This window comes from Daphnia magna, linkage group LG4, assembly GCF_020631705.1.
Source record: "Daphnia magna isolate NIES linkage group LG4, ASM2063170v1.1, whole genome shotgun sequence".
Taxonomy (NCBI): Eukaryota; Metazoa; Arthropoda; class Branchiopoda; order Diplostraca; family Daphniidae; genus Daphnia; species Daphnia magna.
Genome location: NC_059185.1, coordinates 7200005 through 7216694, shown reverse-complemented (window position 1 = coordinate 7216694; position 16690 = coordinate 7200005). Strand labels below are relative to the sequence as shown.

At 38.4% G+C, this 16690-nt stretch overlaps 4 protein-coding genes and 1 long non-coding RNA gene across 20 annotated transcripts; 3 read left to right on the top strand and 2 right to left on the bottom strand.

Annotated features, from left to right (window-relative positions):
• Positions 1 to 38: 38 nt before the first annotated feature.
• On the top strand, positions 39 to 2447 carry LOC116922109 (tRNA (cytosine(72)-C(5))-methyltransferase NSUN6). Of its 2 annotated transcripts, none has more exons than XM_032928531.2 (10): positions 39 to 196; positions 398 to 538; positions 610 to 764; positions 840 to 883; positions 943 to 1096; positions 1199 to 1362; positions 1425 to 1483; positions 1580 to 1881; positions 1945 to 1969; positions 2032 to 2447. In XM_032928531.2, the coding sequence occupies exons 1-10, from the start codon at positions 149 to 151 to the stop codon at positions 2326 to 2328; spliced, it is 1389 nt and encodes a 462-aa protein (XP_032784422.2). In that variant the 5' UTR covers positions 39 to 148; the 3' UTR covers positions 2329 to 2447. The 2 variants fall into 2 exon arrangements, with proteins under 2 accessions (XP_032784422.2, XP_032784423.2); XM_032928532.2 differs by having other exon boundaries at positions 588 to 764.
• A 224-nt stretch (positions 2448 to 2671) lies between these two features.
• LOC123471499 (28S ribosomal protein S28, mitochondrial-like) lies at positions 2672 to 3709 on the bottom strand. The gene is made up of 4 exons (XM_045172905.1): positions 3519 to 3709; positions 3128 to 3453; positions 2904 to 3025; positions 2672 to 2837 (listed from the first exon to the last, which is right to left on the bottom strand). Exons 2-4 carry the CDS (start codon positions 3434 to 3436, stop codon positions 2687 to 2689), a joined length of 582 nt encoding a protein of 193 aa, XP_045028840.1. The 5' UTR covers positions 3437 to 3453; positions 3519 to 3709; the 3' UTR covers positions 2672 to 2686.
• A 2297-nt stretch (positions 3710 to 6006) lies between these two features.
• LOC123471497 (transmembrane and coiled-coil domains protein 2-like) lies at positions 6007 to 9814 on the top strand. 8 transcript variants are annotated; one of them, XM_045172901.1, is made up of 12 exons: positions 6007 to 6263; positions 6354 to 6464; positions 6555 to 6715; positions 7050 to 7428; positions 7540 to 7677; positions 7747 to 8036; positions 8117 to 8321; positions 8377 to 8631; positions 8696 to 8809; positions 8895 to 9002; positions 9069 to 9247; positions 9309 to 9814. In XM_045172901.1, exons 3-12 carry the CDS (start codon positions 6567 to 6569, stop codon positions 9430 to 9432), a joined length of 1941 nt encoding a protein of 646 aa, XP_045028836.1. In that variant the 5' UTR covers positions 6007 to 6263; positions 6354 to 6464; positions 6555 to 6566; the 3' UTR covers positions 9433 to 9814. The 8 variants fall into 8 exon arrangements, with proteins under 8 accessions (XP_045028836.1, XP_045028838.1, XP_045028835.1 ...); XM_045172903.1 differs by having other exon boundaries at positions 6350 to 6464; positions 6558 to 6715; XM_045172900.1 differs by having other exon boundaries at positions 6350 to 6464.
• LOC123466399 (pyrroline-5-carboxylate reductase 3-like) lies at positions 9804 to 13000 on the bottom strand. The gene is given in 13 exon segments (XM_045172904.1): positions 9804 to 9976; positions 10078 to 10209; positions 10281 to 10314; positions 11386 to 11431; positions 11526 to 11644; positions 11703 to 11750; positions 11934 to 11999; positions 12077 to 12154; positions 12214 to 12249; positions 12340 to 12377; positions 12380 to 12409; positions 12519 to 12605; positions 12687 to 13000. Coding segments are annotated over 12 exon segments (825 nt in total). The 5' UTR covers positions 12604 to 12605; positions 12687 to 13000; the 3' UTR covers positions 9804 to 9863.
• A 986-nt stretch (positions 13001 to 13986) lies between these two features.
• LOC123471568 lies at positions 13987 to 16504 on the top strand. Of its 8 annotated transcripts, none has more exons than XR_006646338.1 (6): positions 13987 to 14160; positions 14594 to 14714; positions 14783 to 14914; positions 14971 to 15119; positions 15183 to 15711; positions 15781 to 16504. It is a non-coding gene; the product is annotated as an uncharacterized LOC123471568 (long non-coding RNA). The 8 variants fall into 8 exon arrangements; XR_006646337.1 differs by having other exon boundaries at positions 14594 to 14757; positions 14830 to 14914; XR_006646339.1 differs by having other exon boundaries at positions 13987 to 14714; positions 15781 to 16263; positions 16321 to 16504.
• Positions 16505 to 16690: the final 186 nt, after the last annotated feature.

Below are 16690 nucleotides of genomic sequence, written 5' to 3'. Positions count from 1 at the left end.
CTCCGCCCATTTCCATGATGTTTTCCACAACATACCGTTCCACATTCCAAGTGCACGCACAAGTACACGCACACCGCACACCCCCATAGCCCATACTGCGATACTCGATGAGTCGATGGTAACATTCGAGTAGTTCGAAAAAACTGAAATGCCGTTTTCGGATAATGAAGTCTTAGACAAGATATTGCAATCGATGGTAATAACAGTGCTACTATTTTCCCTTACCAGATGGTTCGAGATATACAAGCCCTATACCAATAAAGAGTTTTGTTAGAATCTGTCTACATTACCTGCTGGTCTTTATTGCGGTTCTTCCCGTTTTTGTTGTATCAACTATGTTATTGTCTTCGTTATGCGAAAGTGAAACCTGCTTGACCACACTGTGCTCTATTTCCAGAATAATTATGAAGGGCCAGTTTCTCAAGAAACCTTATGTAATCATCTCAAAACTCCCCCTAATCGCACCGTAATTCGCGTTAACACTGTAGTTACAAGCAAAGAAATTCTGAAAGATGACATTGAAAAAGCACTTGCAGTGGTAAGAATCTATTTGTTAGAATATACTAAATATTTAATCTATTTAATAGTATGCATTACAATGTCATACAGCAATATGACTTTAAAGGAGTTCCTGCTCCAATTGTCCAATTTCACAGTAAAATTGATGACATACTAGTTGTGGAGTGCAATCAGAAAACTGAAAAGGTAGAACCAATCTACCCACATGTTATGGTTGGCTTGGCTTGTGCAGTTGCTGTGTTAAGGTTTTTGTCCTCTTCTATAAAATAAAGTTTGTTGTTATAAATAACTTAAACCGGCTTACTATATAATACGTACAGGGGTGCGAACGTCTATGCGCCGGGTGTAACAGCCATTCCCTCTGGTAAATTTTTATATATCTAACAATATAAAAAGCATTTAATCACTGAACTGTTTTCTAAGGAGTTTATATTGGCGACAGAGTTTCAGTGTTCGCTGATATTTTGGGCCAGTGTAAAAGAGGATGGAATAGTGAATACCAAGGGCAAAAATTTTTCGTTGGCAATGGTTTACTAGTGCAAAATAGGAAAGATTTGTTCACAGTTGCAGTTCCCAGGTGAAATAATTGTACTTGGAGTTATTGCCTACCTTTACTTCAGTGAGTTAAATAAGCGTAATTTTTACTTTTTCTGGTTTTCCCTCCGTTTCTCTCAATTAGCGGATTAGCTATCAACATGATTGAACCACTGTTTGACTGTCCCAGCATTGGTGATATTTTGCATGAAGATACGATAGGTGGAATCCAAAAAGGATTTCTACAAAATCTTCCATCGGTCTTGTGTGGACATGCCTTAAATCTCCAATCGCATCATCTTATCTTAGGTACCTCGCCATCTAGCCACTCGTTAATTCTTTGATTTCATTGCTGAATTTATAAATGCCAGACTTATGTGCTGCCCCTGGGGGGAAGACTACTCATATTGGCTGCCTAATGAAAAATAAGGTACCACCAATTTCTTTGTATATTTTACTTACTAGTACTCTAACAGCTACGTTGACTTAAAGTTCTGTGCACTAAATACGTTGATCTGAATGCAAGGGAAAAGTAATCGCCCTTGACAAATCAGTGGCAAAAATTAAACGCATTCAAGAGAATTCAACGAAGCTCGGGTTGACCAACATCACAGCCTTTGCGTTCGATTCGATAAAAGCATACATCAAAATACCTGAAAACCAGTTGAGAGGAGTCGACATTATAACGGTTCCACCAATTCCCGAATCACCACCATTTCATCCTTACTCATTCGATCGGGTATTGCTTGATGCGCCTTGTAGCGCTCTTGGGCAGAGACCGCAACTGTATAATCCGATTCGACTGAAGGAGGTGCAGTCGTTTGCAAGGTAGTTAATAGCTATTGTTTTGTTGTTGGCGTATCAATTATTCATTGTGTTCTTGTTTGTAAGATTGCAGAAAAAACTCTTCGTTGCGGTTAGTTTGAACTCTAAAGCACGGTCGAAGAAATAAACAAACAAATATTTTTTGCGTTATAGGCTGTCCAGTTGCTGAAACCCGGAGGCCGTATGGTATATAGTACGTGCACTTACAACGTGTCCGAAAATGAGGAGATCATTGATTGGGCTTTAGGGAAATTCCCTTTCCTCCGTGTAGTAAGTCCTGATATTAAGCTGGGTAAACCAGGATACAGGGTGGGTCGCTTAACAGAAGAAGATTGTATCGCGATGCAGAGGTTTGGTTGTCCCGCTAGCTGTGGGTCACAGAACGAAAATTCGGATGCAATAGGTTTTTTCATATGCTGTTTAGAAAGGATAATATCAAAAAGTGTGTGAAAGTTTTTTACTTGTAAAATTACTTCATATATGTGTGCTGGGCTTTATCAACTCAAGCCAATTTATGCCGTTTTTTCCCTTAAAATTTCCAAACTCAGGAAATAAATTTGTTGAAACTACATCAAAAAGTAATTTCATTAAATCATTTACCGAACAGTTGAAGTCGGTTATGTCCTTCGCCATAATGAAAAGTAGAAGACCAAACAACATAATTTAATTTAATTATGTTGTTACAGTTATGTTTGCTCAAAGGTAAACAGTATTACGAAATATTCGTGAGACATCTGAATCGGCATTTTTGTATTTGGAGACTATTTCAGTGCAGCCAATAATCATGTGATAATTTAACTGCTTTAAATTAAAATTTATGTTCGAAAAGGGTGCGCACAATTCCAACCAAAAGAGCATCTGCTTCACGGAGAGTGATCTCCTTTGTTGCTCCTAAGAATTTGGTTGAAAGCTCTAATCTTTGCAGACGCAACCTTACTCTGGAACCCCTGACATAATCTCTGTAACACAGAAGAGGTCATTAATTATGGATAAAATGCCAAAAGGATGTACTGATACAAATGTACCTTTCATTTTTAAGGGGTTTTTGGCATACACATTCAAATTTCCCTCCAAAATCTATGTATAAATCATTACCGACTACCCGGATTATTTTGCCTTCAACAACTTTTCCTTGTGGATCTCCTAGCTAATGAATTCAAATTCAAATACAATTTTATGGCTTGCACTAACAACAAAGAAATACAAATTTATCTTAAAACAACCTTGTCGGTATATTACTTTAGTTTACCTGCATGAATTTGGAGTGTCTTAACAATGTTGCAAATTTGATATCAGGTTCATCCAGGGGTTTGCGAGTTAATAACGAAAACTTTTCAAAGGCTTTTCCAAAGCCTGACATGGTTTTGTTTTCAACTCCAGAAACAGATTTGTTGTTATCAATTTCACTTTTAGATTTTGGCTGCCCACTGACATCAGAATAACTTCTACTGATTTGCTTGTTAGTTTGGGAGCCGACAATATCGGAAATATTGCGAAAGCAGCGAAAAATTGGACTCCGACCGGCAGAGAAGGTCGTTTGCCGGAGAATGATCTCCATTTTCTTTAAAGATTTTTCTAGAAAAGGAAAAAATAAAATGTAAAACCTAAAGCCAAATAACATTTTCCAACAATATTTTTACCTAATATTTTACCGAATATCTTCTAATAATCCTGTTAACATATAGATTTTGACTAGCAAGTATGAAAAAGCCTTTAAATTTGTGGTTAGGTATGTTTATTCTGTTTACGTCGAAAACTAGCCAAGTGGCCAGAGTAAATTGCGGACGCGGACCGGGTGAACTGCGGACTTTCAGATGTGGACAGGCGGCCCAAACCCTGGACTAACCAGAACTAACTAAAGGACGCGACAATTCCTATGTCGGCCACGAGATTTTTTTTTTTTTCAATATTAGATTTACCATTAAAAAATATGTATTGACTTATCAAATATCCCTATACTGATAATCAAACGTTAATAAAATTTTTTATTTTTCCATTGGAAAAAAGGGGTAAAGGGGGGGGGGGGGCCCGGTGCCATCTAGAAACCAAAAGTCCTAACCCATTGCTTGTTTTGTTCCCACAATTGCGAGTTGTCAATCAGCTAGAACTTACGATTTTTGGTTGATAGATGATATCGGCGACCCGCCCTTTTTACCGTCCTTCTACAATTAAAATCGAAATATCATCTTAAGTTATACAGTACCTACCAGAAGTCTTTGGAAGCCTGAGAGAACCTTATGCAAAAACGCCGTTTTTGCGGTTCACTCAGTGCTACAACTTTCACCCAAATGGTACTATTTTTTGTGTTTACGTTCTCATAAATAGTGAGAACGTTCCTAATTTTTTCCAGAATTTTATTTTAATGGGAAGAGTGGGTAAAAATTCGATGAAAAAGTCTTTAGAAAGCCGAGGACCTTATGCAAAATTGCAAATGACGTCACTTTGGCTTTTTTTTTTTTTAACAAACCGCTAGGGCTACGAAGACGCAAAACGGCTTTAAAAAATGAGCTACATTAGTTCTACCTGTAGCCTAATTTTCAGATTTTTTTTTCTTTTTATTCAACGATTTTAGAGTACGTTAAAAAACGAAATTATGGAAATCCCTTTTTTGCGGCATGAACCACAGAGTTGCCGAATTCTTAGAAACCCTTTGTTTGTTTTTTCCTACAGTTTTCCCAGAGCAATACAATACTATATATATATACCAGAGTAATAGAATACTATGTTTAATATATCGGCAGGAAGATAGGATATATCGGCTGATCAGGTAGGAATTTTTTTCCGGCCAAAAACAGTCACATATGGACGATCCGGGTAGACCATTTTCGAAGAAAATGACTGAACTGAACCAGTTTCTAGGCAAACCCACCACCACCTTGAAAAATGGCGGCTTGAATGGCGCTAAGTTTAAAAAAACGGAGGCTAGCAAAAAAAGTTTTTTACATGGTTGATGTTTCGCCATCCTGTGGCTATAACTGAAGGCACTTTGGCTAAATTTCAGGGGAAAACACAACTTGGTCCCCGCGAGACGGTCTCGAAAGGTCGAGACCGTCTCGCGGGGACCAAGAGTCTGGTAATCCCCACCCCCCAATAATACGTGAAATTTAAATCATTTTTTGCGGGAAAATTATAAGATGAAAATTAATAAATTTTACAGAAATGGATAGCCCTTGTCAAGAGCTATCCATTTCTGTAAAATTTATTTATTTTGGTCTTATAGTTTTCCCGCAATAAATTATTGAAATTTTACTTATTATTGGGGGTACCGGATACCCGTAAACCGTACCGACCTACCTGAAAAACGGCAAATCGGGTAACTCTTCCAATAAGTATTTTTAAAAGCAGCATTTTTGAAAAAATGGACAGGTCTTATAAAGATATATCCATTCCTATCATTTTTAAAATTTTTAGAATTATAGTTTTCCCGATCATTACCTGATCGGGTTTTGGAACCGCCACCCCAAGTGCCTATGGCCCAATTTACACTAATTTAAGAAAACACACCGGTACTTAATTCAGTCTATTATATAAAATGAAAAAAGCAATTGATATAAGTAAAAATGTTGTATTTGTAAAACTTAACAAACAGCATACAATAAATGTAAATAATATAAATACACAAGGAAACAAACAAATCAAAGCGCGAACTCCACTCCCACGGAAAACCACGCTGTGTGTATCAGGAAAATGTGGGAGCGGAAAGCAGAAATACATGGAAGGGTATAAGGGTTGAAAGAGCCAATCAGAGGGCCGGGATAGTCCCACTGGGATGTAGCGGTGACGGTCTCGACCCTTCGAGACCGTCTCGCGGAGACCAAGTTGGGAAAACACGGGTTAATCAGGGTAGAAACCGGGTAACAGAACCGGTTCCAGTTTTTTCTTACCTACGTGGAACCCGGGTAGATCGTGGGTACTAAAACAGAAGAATCGTTACCCACCGGATCCAATTTTAGGCAAGAAGAAGACCTCCCCATATTGCCCAAATAAATACCCATTGGAGATTGGACACAGGGCTGAACCTGAACCCTAGGCGCCTGGTTGTAGTACACGCCTTCCATAAAGTATGACTAGTGACTAGTCTTACTTCACAATAACCACTGCAATGTATGCGTACACGATTTACATGGATCCCGCAAGAGGGCTGCCTTGTCGTTAGTCATCTGTTATTGTAATCTTGGGATTCTTGCAAATGAGCCTCTCTAACTTAAGGATTCCGAGGTTATCCTGTTAGTGAAAAATTAAATCGAATCTAATACAGTGAATTCAGCAAAAGTACTTGCTTAGACATGGTTTAAAAATTAAAAGTTAAAACAGAGAGCTTTTTGGACCAGACAGCCCTTCACATATATTCGGAGGCGATACCCTTGTATCCTAATACGGCACAGGTTAAAATAGTTACAAAACCTTTACAACCGTAACATAAAATGTAATTAAAGTTCTTTCGTAGTTATCGTTTGTTTTTCATTTGAAGCTAGAACTGATGTTGGGTTGGGTTTCTTCGACTGAGCATTTCTGTGGATCTGTTCTTTTGCCTGAATGCTTTGTCTAGGATATTACACATAAGCATTTGTCACCACACTGTTATGGTGAAAACTTACTTTATCAAGACCCACATTAAGATAATGACATTCATCTTGGACATGCTTATTTATCAACATTTTTATTCTTTATCACAGTAGAAAGCCTGAATGGATAAATTTCAAGAAATTCATGGAAAAACAACACACACCATGGAAACTTCCTACACTTCATCAAGCCGTGGTCCTTCACCATCAAGGCCCTCATCTGTCACATGTAATACAGCAACCACCATTAATTCTCAAGGGTCAAATAATGGGTAATTCTGTGTTTTTTTCCCAATACCACAACTAGAATGTAGTTAATACATAAGTTAAAATTTTGCTATGTTGAACTGTAGATAATGTTGTTAGTTCTTTAAGCATATAGATATATAGCACTTAATAGTACGAACTCTAGCATCTTAAGTTGCTACAATGTCAATGTAAATTTTACAAATTGATCGTATGCATCAATTAAATCTTTAAAAAATCTACGCTAGTTTCTAGCAGTGGCGATATGCTTTTCACAAAATTGCGTTAGAACGGATGTCGTTATGTTTGAATCCTTTTGGGAATAATTATTAGTTCTAGTGTTAATTATGTATTACATAGAAGGAAGGCACTGGAAATGAGCACTAATATGAAAAGTGGCCGCAGAAAATCTCCTGTACTGTCGAAACGACACGCAGAGCGAGGCGACAAGGGTGGCGGTGGTAGTACTACAGGGGCAGCAACAACTGGCTCTACCACTGGTGTTCTCTTCAACGCTTCCCTTGGGACTAGCAACAATGCACATCTCAGTCTTAACAGCAATCTTGCTTTACCTGTTACTCCGTCTACTCAGTCGCTACTTTCCGTAGCCGATGAACGTAACCATAGTAACCTTCAATCCACTGCATCCGCTCCAACGGGATTGCTTGATCCTTCCGCATTGTCTTCTTCGACGATGATATCTAAGACCGTCGAAGACCAAGCAGTTGACGATGATCCGGTAGGCAGATAATTAAACCTTCGTTATCGATTGCATACTGAAGCGGGTTGCATTTGAATATCTGGATCTTGCAAAAACAGGTGTTTCAACGATAATTTTTTTAAAATCTAGGATGTGTCATATTTCTCAGCTGGCGCTGAAGGAGGCAACACTATGCTGGATGAATTGGATGGAGCAGGTGGAAGTTTGTCTTATGCACCTGGTACTCCGCAATACCACAAAGTTCGATTAGAAATGGAACAAATCCATGTCAGTTCACGTTGTGTACATCGTGTTGTGGGAAGTTTTTACTGATTGCTTTTTTTTAACTTGTTCCAGGCTAAAGTCAATAAAACACGCGAATCAATACGAGACGAACAAACTTCTCGCGATGAAAATGTGAATGAATATCTCCGTTTGGCTTCCCAGGCCGACAAGCAGCAACAGATCCGCTTGAAAGCTGTTTTTGAAAAAAAGAACACCAAGTCTGCTCAGCAGATGCAAGTACTGCAACGTAAACTGGATACTTACCAAAGTCGACTCAAAGCTCTTGAAGCTCAAGGGATTCCTCGAAATCACGGACATCGGGCACCCAAGCAAGTCCTTCGTGGCGTAGGCATGGGAATAAAGTGAGTCTAACTCTTTTCACTTCCCTTCTGTGGTACCACCGTAGAAATCTGAGACAAATCTAAGATGTCTTTCACGATAGAACTGTTATGTCAAAACCGAGAGAATTCGCTCACCTGATACGAAACAAGTTTGGCAGTGCCGACAACATTAATCAAATACGTGCAGTGGAAAACACATCAAGCTCGGCTGCACCAGAAGACGCTTTTGTCGTTTCACCGGCCCCAGTCAATAATATGAGTGCTGGAAATTCGAATTCTCTTCCTGGCCATGGAGCCGTATCACAGGTAACGGTTTAATCAACGTTGCTTTCAAATGTATAATTTTTTGCATGTCTTTTAGACAATTGGATCCTCCGCGATCATTCCTGCTACCAGCCAGGGTTCGGGAGGTGGTAAGTACACATCGGAAGAAGGATCAGAGTGTGGCAGTTCAGTCACCAGCGAAAGCATGGCCGGAGGCTTGCATATGTCTCCTAGACACAATGTCGTCGGAACAAATTTAGGGCTGAGTATGGGATTGGAGTCTTTCTTTCAAGAGCTTCAAGAAAGAAGGGAAGAAGTTGATCGGCTGCGTGAGGAAATGGAACAAGTCAAGGTGATTTTGTAAATTTAATCGTCTTCATTACTAGATCCTAACCCAAAATTATATTGTGATGCAGGTGCATCTTCAGCAGGAGGTGTCCTTCGTTAGCGCTGCCCTACAAGAAGAGCGGTTCCGGGTAGAGCGCTTAGAAGAACAAATCAATGATTTAACTGAATTGCACCAGAACGAGGTTGGCAAAAAAGAACCAAAAATTTATTGCTAAGCATAATAAAATGTTGGCATCCTTCAATAACACAATGACCTGAATGTTTAAGGTGGAGAATCTCAAACAAAATATTGCCGATATGGAAGAAAAAGTACAATACCAATCCGAAGAGAGACTGAGAGATATCCATGACTTGTTGGACAGCTGTCATACCCGAGTAAATGAAATCTGTGGATTTTCTCGTCGTTTTGCCTTCATTCTTTAAGCGTTTTTTCCTTTTTAGATTTCGAAAGTGGAACATCAAGCCCAGCACCAGCAGCATGTTAGTCTGGAAGGGATTGAAAACTCCAATGCTCGGGCTGTTCTTGTCAAATTCATCAACATGGCCTTAACTTTGCTTCAACTAGTGCTAGTCGTCGTTTCAACTTCAGCAAACATAATCGCTCCGTTTCTAAAGACAAGGTGAATTGATGAAATCAGTATTTTGAATAAATTAAAGCTTAAATATTGGTCGAATTTTTAGGTTGCGCGTATTAACAACCTGCATATTAGCGTTTCTGTTTGCTTTTGTAGTCAAGCAGTGGCCGGATCTGGAAGATTTGGGATCACATCTAATCCAACATTGGAAATCCGCGCTAAGATCATAGACGATTCCACAAGGAGAATTAGAAACTGCGATTTTAAGAGAAATGATTGGGGGGAGGGGCGCGTTTATTAAAGATGTAACCGAACTGATGGATTCCATTTTACGTTTCCACGTTAACGGAAATAAATACTCGTCACTGTGATGGATGCACTGTATGGGACATGATTTTTTGGAATTTGTACTTTATAATTACAGGACCGGACTATATTAATGTCTCGTCAATTCCTTTTGCAAATTTTAGTTGGCATACCAACTTTCTTAGAAACAATTGAGATGTGTCCTCCCAATGAACTCATATTTAACCTGTATTCTTCGGAAGTTTGCCTATTTGTTACTCGCCAAAAGTGTTGTAAAAATCAATACATGTTTGGCTACTTTCACAACGACAAGTTGTTTATTTGATCATTTTCGGATTCTGACGTCCATTCATCATTACTCTTTTCTTCCCGTTTGCTTGGATTTCAGCGTTGCGGCTTGGACTGCCTCCATCAGACTTGAGCGAAATCCAGATTTTTCCAGGAAATAAACCGCTTGAATAGTGGATCCTGCTCAATATTGTTATCAGTAAAAAATAACAGAAAAAAAGGAAAGAAATTTAATTAATAGAATAGGCTGATTGATTTGATTTAAGATGGGTTTTTCCTACCGGCAGGACTACAAACGTCGTCTTTCAATGCACCAGGATGGCGCCCGGTTTCAAGGACCATTTTCGCAGCACCAATCAATGTCTGTGCTGAGAGTTTGTACGCTAGGTCCCTAGGAATTCCCATTTTTACGCCTGTGTGGTATGATATATACGTTGTGGTTTACGTAGGCACACTCAATTAGTTATTTGTCTTCTTAAATTACCTCCGTCGGCCAAGGCTTCCATAGCTATGTACATCTAAATGGAAGAAGTTATCGTTACTACTATTTCCTATAAATCTCACTGACGATGATGAAAAGCAGCATTTGATGTTTCATGCTGCTAACAAGCGTTACAATAATCAAGCACCTAACGAATGAAATTACATAACCATTTGGAGAGAAGTGACAGAGAGAAGCTGCATATTTGGGAAATGTGACGAGGAGGGGAAGGCTTGGGAACACCAAATCCGACATCAGTTTTTTTCTAATACGGAGTAGGTAAAATACGTACATGAAAAGCTCAGTCATATACCTATAGCTTTTTGCACGTAAATTGTCCCATAATTCCAAAATCGTTAAAACGCAGTACAGTTCTTTGCACAATATACAGTCGTGAGTTAAAGTATATTTCACAGTTGCTTTTTTTCGCAGTTCTTTCCCCGTGCTTTGTCTACTACTGCACCACCTCGGCCTAGCTAAAAAAAGAGGAAGGCAGAGATTCTATAGAGAGAATTCATAATACGGCTAGGAAACGGTAGTAGAATTTGAACATCCACACTTTGAAATCTTTGAAAATAATGAAATATTAGTCTATTTCACGAGCGTAACATGCTGTTTGGTCGCGAAGTAAACTCTCTCCGACAGGTGGGGACTATTCCTTTTTTTGCAACTCATGGATATTTTTGCGAATTTTGCTACTATGAGGGCTTACTATGAATAGGCAAATTGCGCAGAAAGTTACCTGCAGCAATTAACTTCTTAAAGCGCTTTTTCCCACTGATGAAGGCAGATGTACTGGAGAGTACTATTGTCTTTTTTTATCAAATTTTTTTCGATCCGGCAACATGTTTGATAGGGTAGAACATAGCTGTGTCGTGTAACTAACTGATATAAAATTATTAAATCACTGCGTCTCTGGCTTATGTTAGTGTCCATACAGGAGCCGTACTAATGTAAGCACACATTGCCGAATGGGCATCCTTATAAGTTATGTCATCACTTATCATACAAACTACACTAATCATTCTACATATACAGATATATGTATACATTATATCATGTAATTAAAATAATTACAATTTTAAATATAAAGATATTTTTTACATACGTAGGCTGGGCCTGATCCAGAAAGGCCTGTGCATGCGTCAATAAGCCTATCCAGAAGAAAAGGAAAAATATGCTGGCTCATTCAAGCTAGTAAATATAATGATTCACAACATGTCACAGTAATGTTACTATGTCACTTACACTTCCGGAACTTCCTCACAAAGACCCACAGCTGTGAATAAGCGCTTGGTCAACGTCGCATCTTCAGATCTCGTAGACGTTCCGCAGCTAAACACGCTCGCCCCAGAACGAACTAAAACCTGCGTTATATCTGATTATGTACATAATGACAAATAACAGAACAATAGTGTACCGTACAGGCGTATTTGGCATTACACGGATGACTCTTGTTTTCCTTGGCAGCATCTATATACAACATTTTACGCTAATATATAATTAACTAACTTAGAATATGCTATTATTTAGATTTACTATGCACTAAAGCTTCGCGACTGTGTGTTTCATAAGCTCAGAGGCATAGTGAATATCATTTACTCATTTATCGGTACCTAGAGAAACTTGGCAATGCCACGATTGGGATACACACACCTGTTCAAGATTTATCAAAGGAATGCCCATGGCGATGGATACAATAAGATTGTCACTATTTACCACCTAATGAGGGTAGAATCAACATTTAGAATTTTTTTCGCTGTACTTGTTGGTAAAGCGTATTAAATACTGTACAGTACCGGATTTATTTCTGTGAGCACTTTTGGAACCAAAGGAGGCTTTGTCGCGACAATAATTACATCTGCCTGCTCGACGACCTACAACACAAATGCCTAATTGAATCTGAATTGTAACGAGTGTCATTTTCATGGACTACCTGCGCGTTTTCATGTGTAGTGGAACAACCAATGGCCTCGAATCGCGATTGGGAAATACAAAGAAGTTAAAATAGAACTGCATAAAACAAGTAGATACAGCCATGTAATTTGTCCGTAAAGCTTACCGAGAATTCCTCGATGAACATTGAATCTATCCTAGGGAACTTCCAATTATATTTTCAGATCGTGTGATCCCTAGTTATGCCAAAAATGCCGTCAATTAAGCTGTTGAGCACTCGACGTTTTAGGCAAAAAATTATAAACATACATAAGATTTAGTTATCTGGAAGTAAGGTCTCTTTACCAGACGCGATAAATCCTTTAGCTAATGCCTGGGCCATCTTTCCACAACCAATGAATCCAATTCGAAGAGTCTTTTCTTTAATCATTCCTGAAATGAAAATTAAATCCAGAAAACACAAATGTTTTGCAGTAGCACAAAGAAATTCCCGTACATCGGCAGTCAACCTACTCTAAGAAACTGGGACCGAGAAAAAAACCAGTTGAAACAGATGGCCTGCGGAAATGGACTGCAACCTTCGAGAGAAAAAATAAATAAATAAAAAGCGGTTGTGTATTTTTATTTTATTTTGTTTTAGCTGTCCCATAGCCGCCGGCTTAAAACTTGGCTTGTTCTGCAGGCTGGCCAATATAAAGCTGGTACGTATCGTATTTGACGGCTAATTTCCGATTTGGAAGGCAGGGCTGCGTAGCGTAAGAACGTATTCTCACAGATAAAACTGTTCACAAGTAAAATTCCACTAATAAAATCGATCATTGACACTTATGCTCTTTAATAAATTGTTGCAGAAGCACAATGTTTTACAAGTAAAAATGTTCATTAGAACCTTTATTAATCAAATCATTTTCACAAATACAATGTTGCATTAGTAAATATAACCACAAGTAAAATTAACTTTTTGAAAGAAAATTATAAATAGTTCATAATTAAAATGTTTCAGTTGTAATAAATATCACGGATAAAATGGTGCGTATTTAAATTGTAATACAAGTAAAATGTTGTTCATTTGTAATAAATGTCATAGATAAAACAGTGCATTTGTAAAAAGTATCTAAAGTAAAATGTTTCACATATAATTAATATTATAAAAAAATGAACCATAGATAACGAGTTTCATAAGTAATAATTCGAAATTAAATTTTTGCACAAGTAAAAAAATTTTTTAGAAACAAATTTAGAAATAATTTATAAGTAAAATGTTGTAATTGTAATACATGATATAGATAAAATTGTGCATTTTTTTTAGTATTACAAGTAAAATGTTTCACATGTAATTTATGCTACAAATAAAATTAACCATTGATAACAAGTTGCGTAAGTAATAATTCATAAGTAAGTTTTTGTAAGTATTCAGTAGAATATTGTAGCATTGTAACAACTGTTCAGTAGTAACAGTAGTCAGGACTCGCACAACGTTGCCGTTGTACGTCCGTCGTATTCCATTACCATGAAGCATGAAGCCGTCAACGTTAATGTCAAGTCGTCAAGTGCGTCAACCGTCAATAACCGATAGTAATGTGTTTGGGGCATGGATTCATGGGTCTATGAAGAAAGCAGATGAACATCACATGTTGCAGCAGCATCTGGAGAGAGAAGAACAGACGTGGTCTGTTGAGTGAAATAGTGCAAGTTCCTTCAAGAGACTCCCTACAACCCAACTTACCTGTCTGAAACAATAAGTGACTGACATTTTGCAGTAGCTAAGTGGTTTTTTCAAAGGAAACTGAAAGATGCTTTGAGAATAGAACCATTCATTGTAGCTGTTTTCTATGTTGTTTGTTCAGTAGCTACGTAGAAAAGCTAAAATTAAAAATTGCTTGTGGAATGTAATCTTGGCATCACTATTGATCTTGGTACTCCTCAATTGTATGCCAAAGAGAAAAATGCAAATTAGAACCTGACAGACAAGAAACTGCAAGAAGAGGTTAGTCATTATTTACTGTTTGTTTATCTTTTGTTGTTTTAGAGTATCTTCTTCAACGTCAAAATGACACATGTGGTTGAGGCCATTGACTGCCAACAGAAACAAGGCCAATTACTGCAATTTGATTTTTTGTTATAAAAAGATAGTAGCTTTGCAACCCAAATGGAAGAACAGGTTATTGCAAGGAATTTACAATGTTGTCCTCGGCCTATCGTGAGTGATCTTAAGAGGATAAGGTTTTAGCATGGTGGTAAATAATAGCTGACTGAGAGCAACAATCAGTGATCACACTGTTGTAAGAATTGGGTATCTTGAAGTTTTCTGCATAGATTATGTCCACACTGTAATGGTTCTGATGGCGTGCATTAAAATGATCCATCAACTTCAAGTTTTCTTAGCACTTTCTATCCTCTGGCCACAAAATTCCTTTTAGGTGATGTAGTGATTCAAAAGGGATCGCATGGAAAGAAAAATGCCTTCAATACTTGAAAAGGAAGATAAAAAACACTAAAAAGTGAAAGATGTGTTTGGGTGTGCATGCTGACTTCGAAGGAGTAAGAATTTATTTGTCAATCTATAAACGAATATGACAATGATGTAAGTTTACTGTCTTGCCTGAAAGGGCAATGTGTTTATGATTTAAAATCTAGGTATCCATCTTCTTTATAGAGTACGGAAACAATATCAACATTTCCCGTCAAGAAATATGGGTTTCACTTGAAAACCCTCTAGTTCTTTTACAAACAACCATTTGGTATTTACTGTTTTATTTTCGGAGTAAACGCACCATAAAACGAGTAGGCTCTCCAGGTCAATGGCAAGTCATTTTGCGTGAAGCTCTGTCATCCCATTAACTGAGTTTTTCCTGCGACGTTGCATAATATTCTTACCAATTACATTAATCGGCCCCTGACTGCATGCTTCAATATGTCCCCGCAGTAACGGAATGGTACCTACAGGTAAATTCTTTAATAATTAAAAGGGCTGCAAAATCGATGTGATTGTTATTCATTGTAACGTAGTTGGTGGTGTCCAGCCAGTGAGGAATCGTATTTCATGGCTCCCAAGAATCGGGATTTGTTTCAAACGAAATGCCTAATACTGCCATGGATCATGCAGCAATCCTAAACGATGATAAGTTAGTGGACTCGTGTGCTCCTCGAAAGGCTGGTGGAAAGTTGCCAATCGTGAATGGTAATGCGGACTAGTGGGATTCCGCAAAAGCTGGTGAAAATGTACCAAAGATAAAAGACGCGGAGTATTTCTTCTGTCAATTCAAATGCCAGTCGAGGTTACGTGAAACAAATACATTGGTAAAACGGTGAACCCATTGTGTTTCCCACTCAAACAATCCTATTGAACTCCACAAGCGGGTAGTGCCGATTTCGTGTCCCATTCAACTTTTCTACCCACCTCACAAAAGATTACAAGGGTCAACGACGATCCTCGAAACCGTATTTTTCGACAACCCCTACAGCTTTTGCTGCTATACGGTTGATGTGGGTCCACTTCTTGAAGACTTACTGGACAAATTGGCTGCAGCTTACACAGGTGATTGGTAAGCGAAGGGTCAGAATCCTTTCACTCTTCTAATTTATATTCTTTTATATACCTCAAAAGAATCTATAACAAGCGTGTGGGTGTCGGCTAATACAAGGATGATGGCTGGCGGCACTGTGGCCTAATCTTGAAAGTGGAAGGAAGTGAAGCCGAAGTGCTATTTGTAGACAGTGACAATAAACAGCTTACTTCCACTAGGCCAGTCGAGCATACTGAGTCAAATTGCCGTCCCTGGCTTATCATTGTTGTCTGGACGGCATTCCAAAATCCTCCGTTCTTGGACATCCGAAGATAAGGCACCGTTTTGAACAACTTGGCATGGCCAAACGTATCTTGGTCACGTACTCCAACCGATGGGAAAATAGCTACATTCTCAGTTCATGTAACGCTAGAGCACACTGGTGCCTGTCTTGTCGAAATCGATGACCTTTTCACTCCTGCTCGCAAAATTCTTCCCGTGCCATATATTGCCAGCTATCCAGCCCTACCAACTTCGTCTGAATCGACTGAAGTGAACTCGGCTTTGTTTCACCATGTTAAAAGGTTCTTCCTCTGGTCTGTTAATCTTTCACCGTATCAGATATTTTATCTCTGTTTTAGAATTCTGTACATAGCTGATGAGACTTACTTTTATGAATCCTAGAGAGAATCGGACGAGATGGGTGATGAGAGCAACTTGCAATTTATCTTTGCCATGGTTCTTCATTGATATGTACTTTTTTTTCTAAACATACGTGGCAGTGCATGTTGAATAAATAAGAATAAATGAAGTGGAACAATGTCACAATTCTTGATTCTCATATGTATTACTCTCTTGATTGAACGCATGTTTTCTAAATGGGCCAATTATTGGACAAAGATTGCCTAAATTAAAACATTAGTGTTGGTTACCGAATTCCAACAAAATATTGGCAACATTCACATCATTTGGGAGAAGAGGTCGGTGAGTGTCGAATGCTGAGAGGCACAC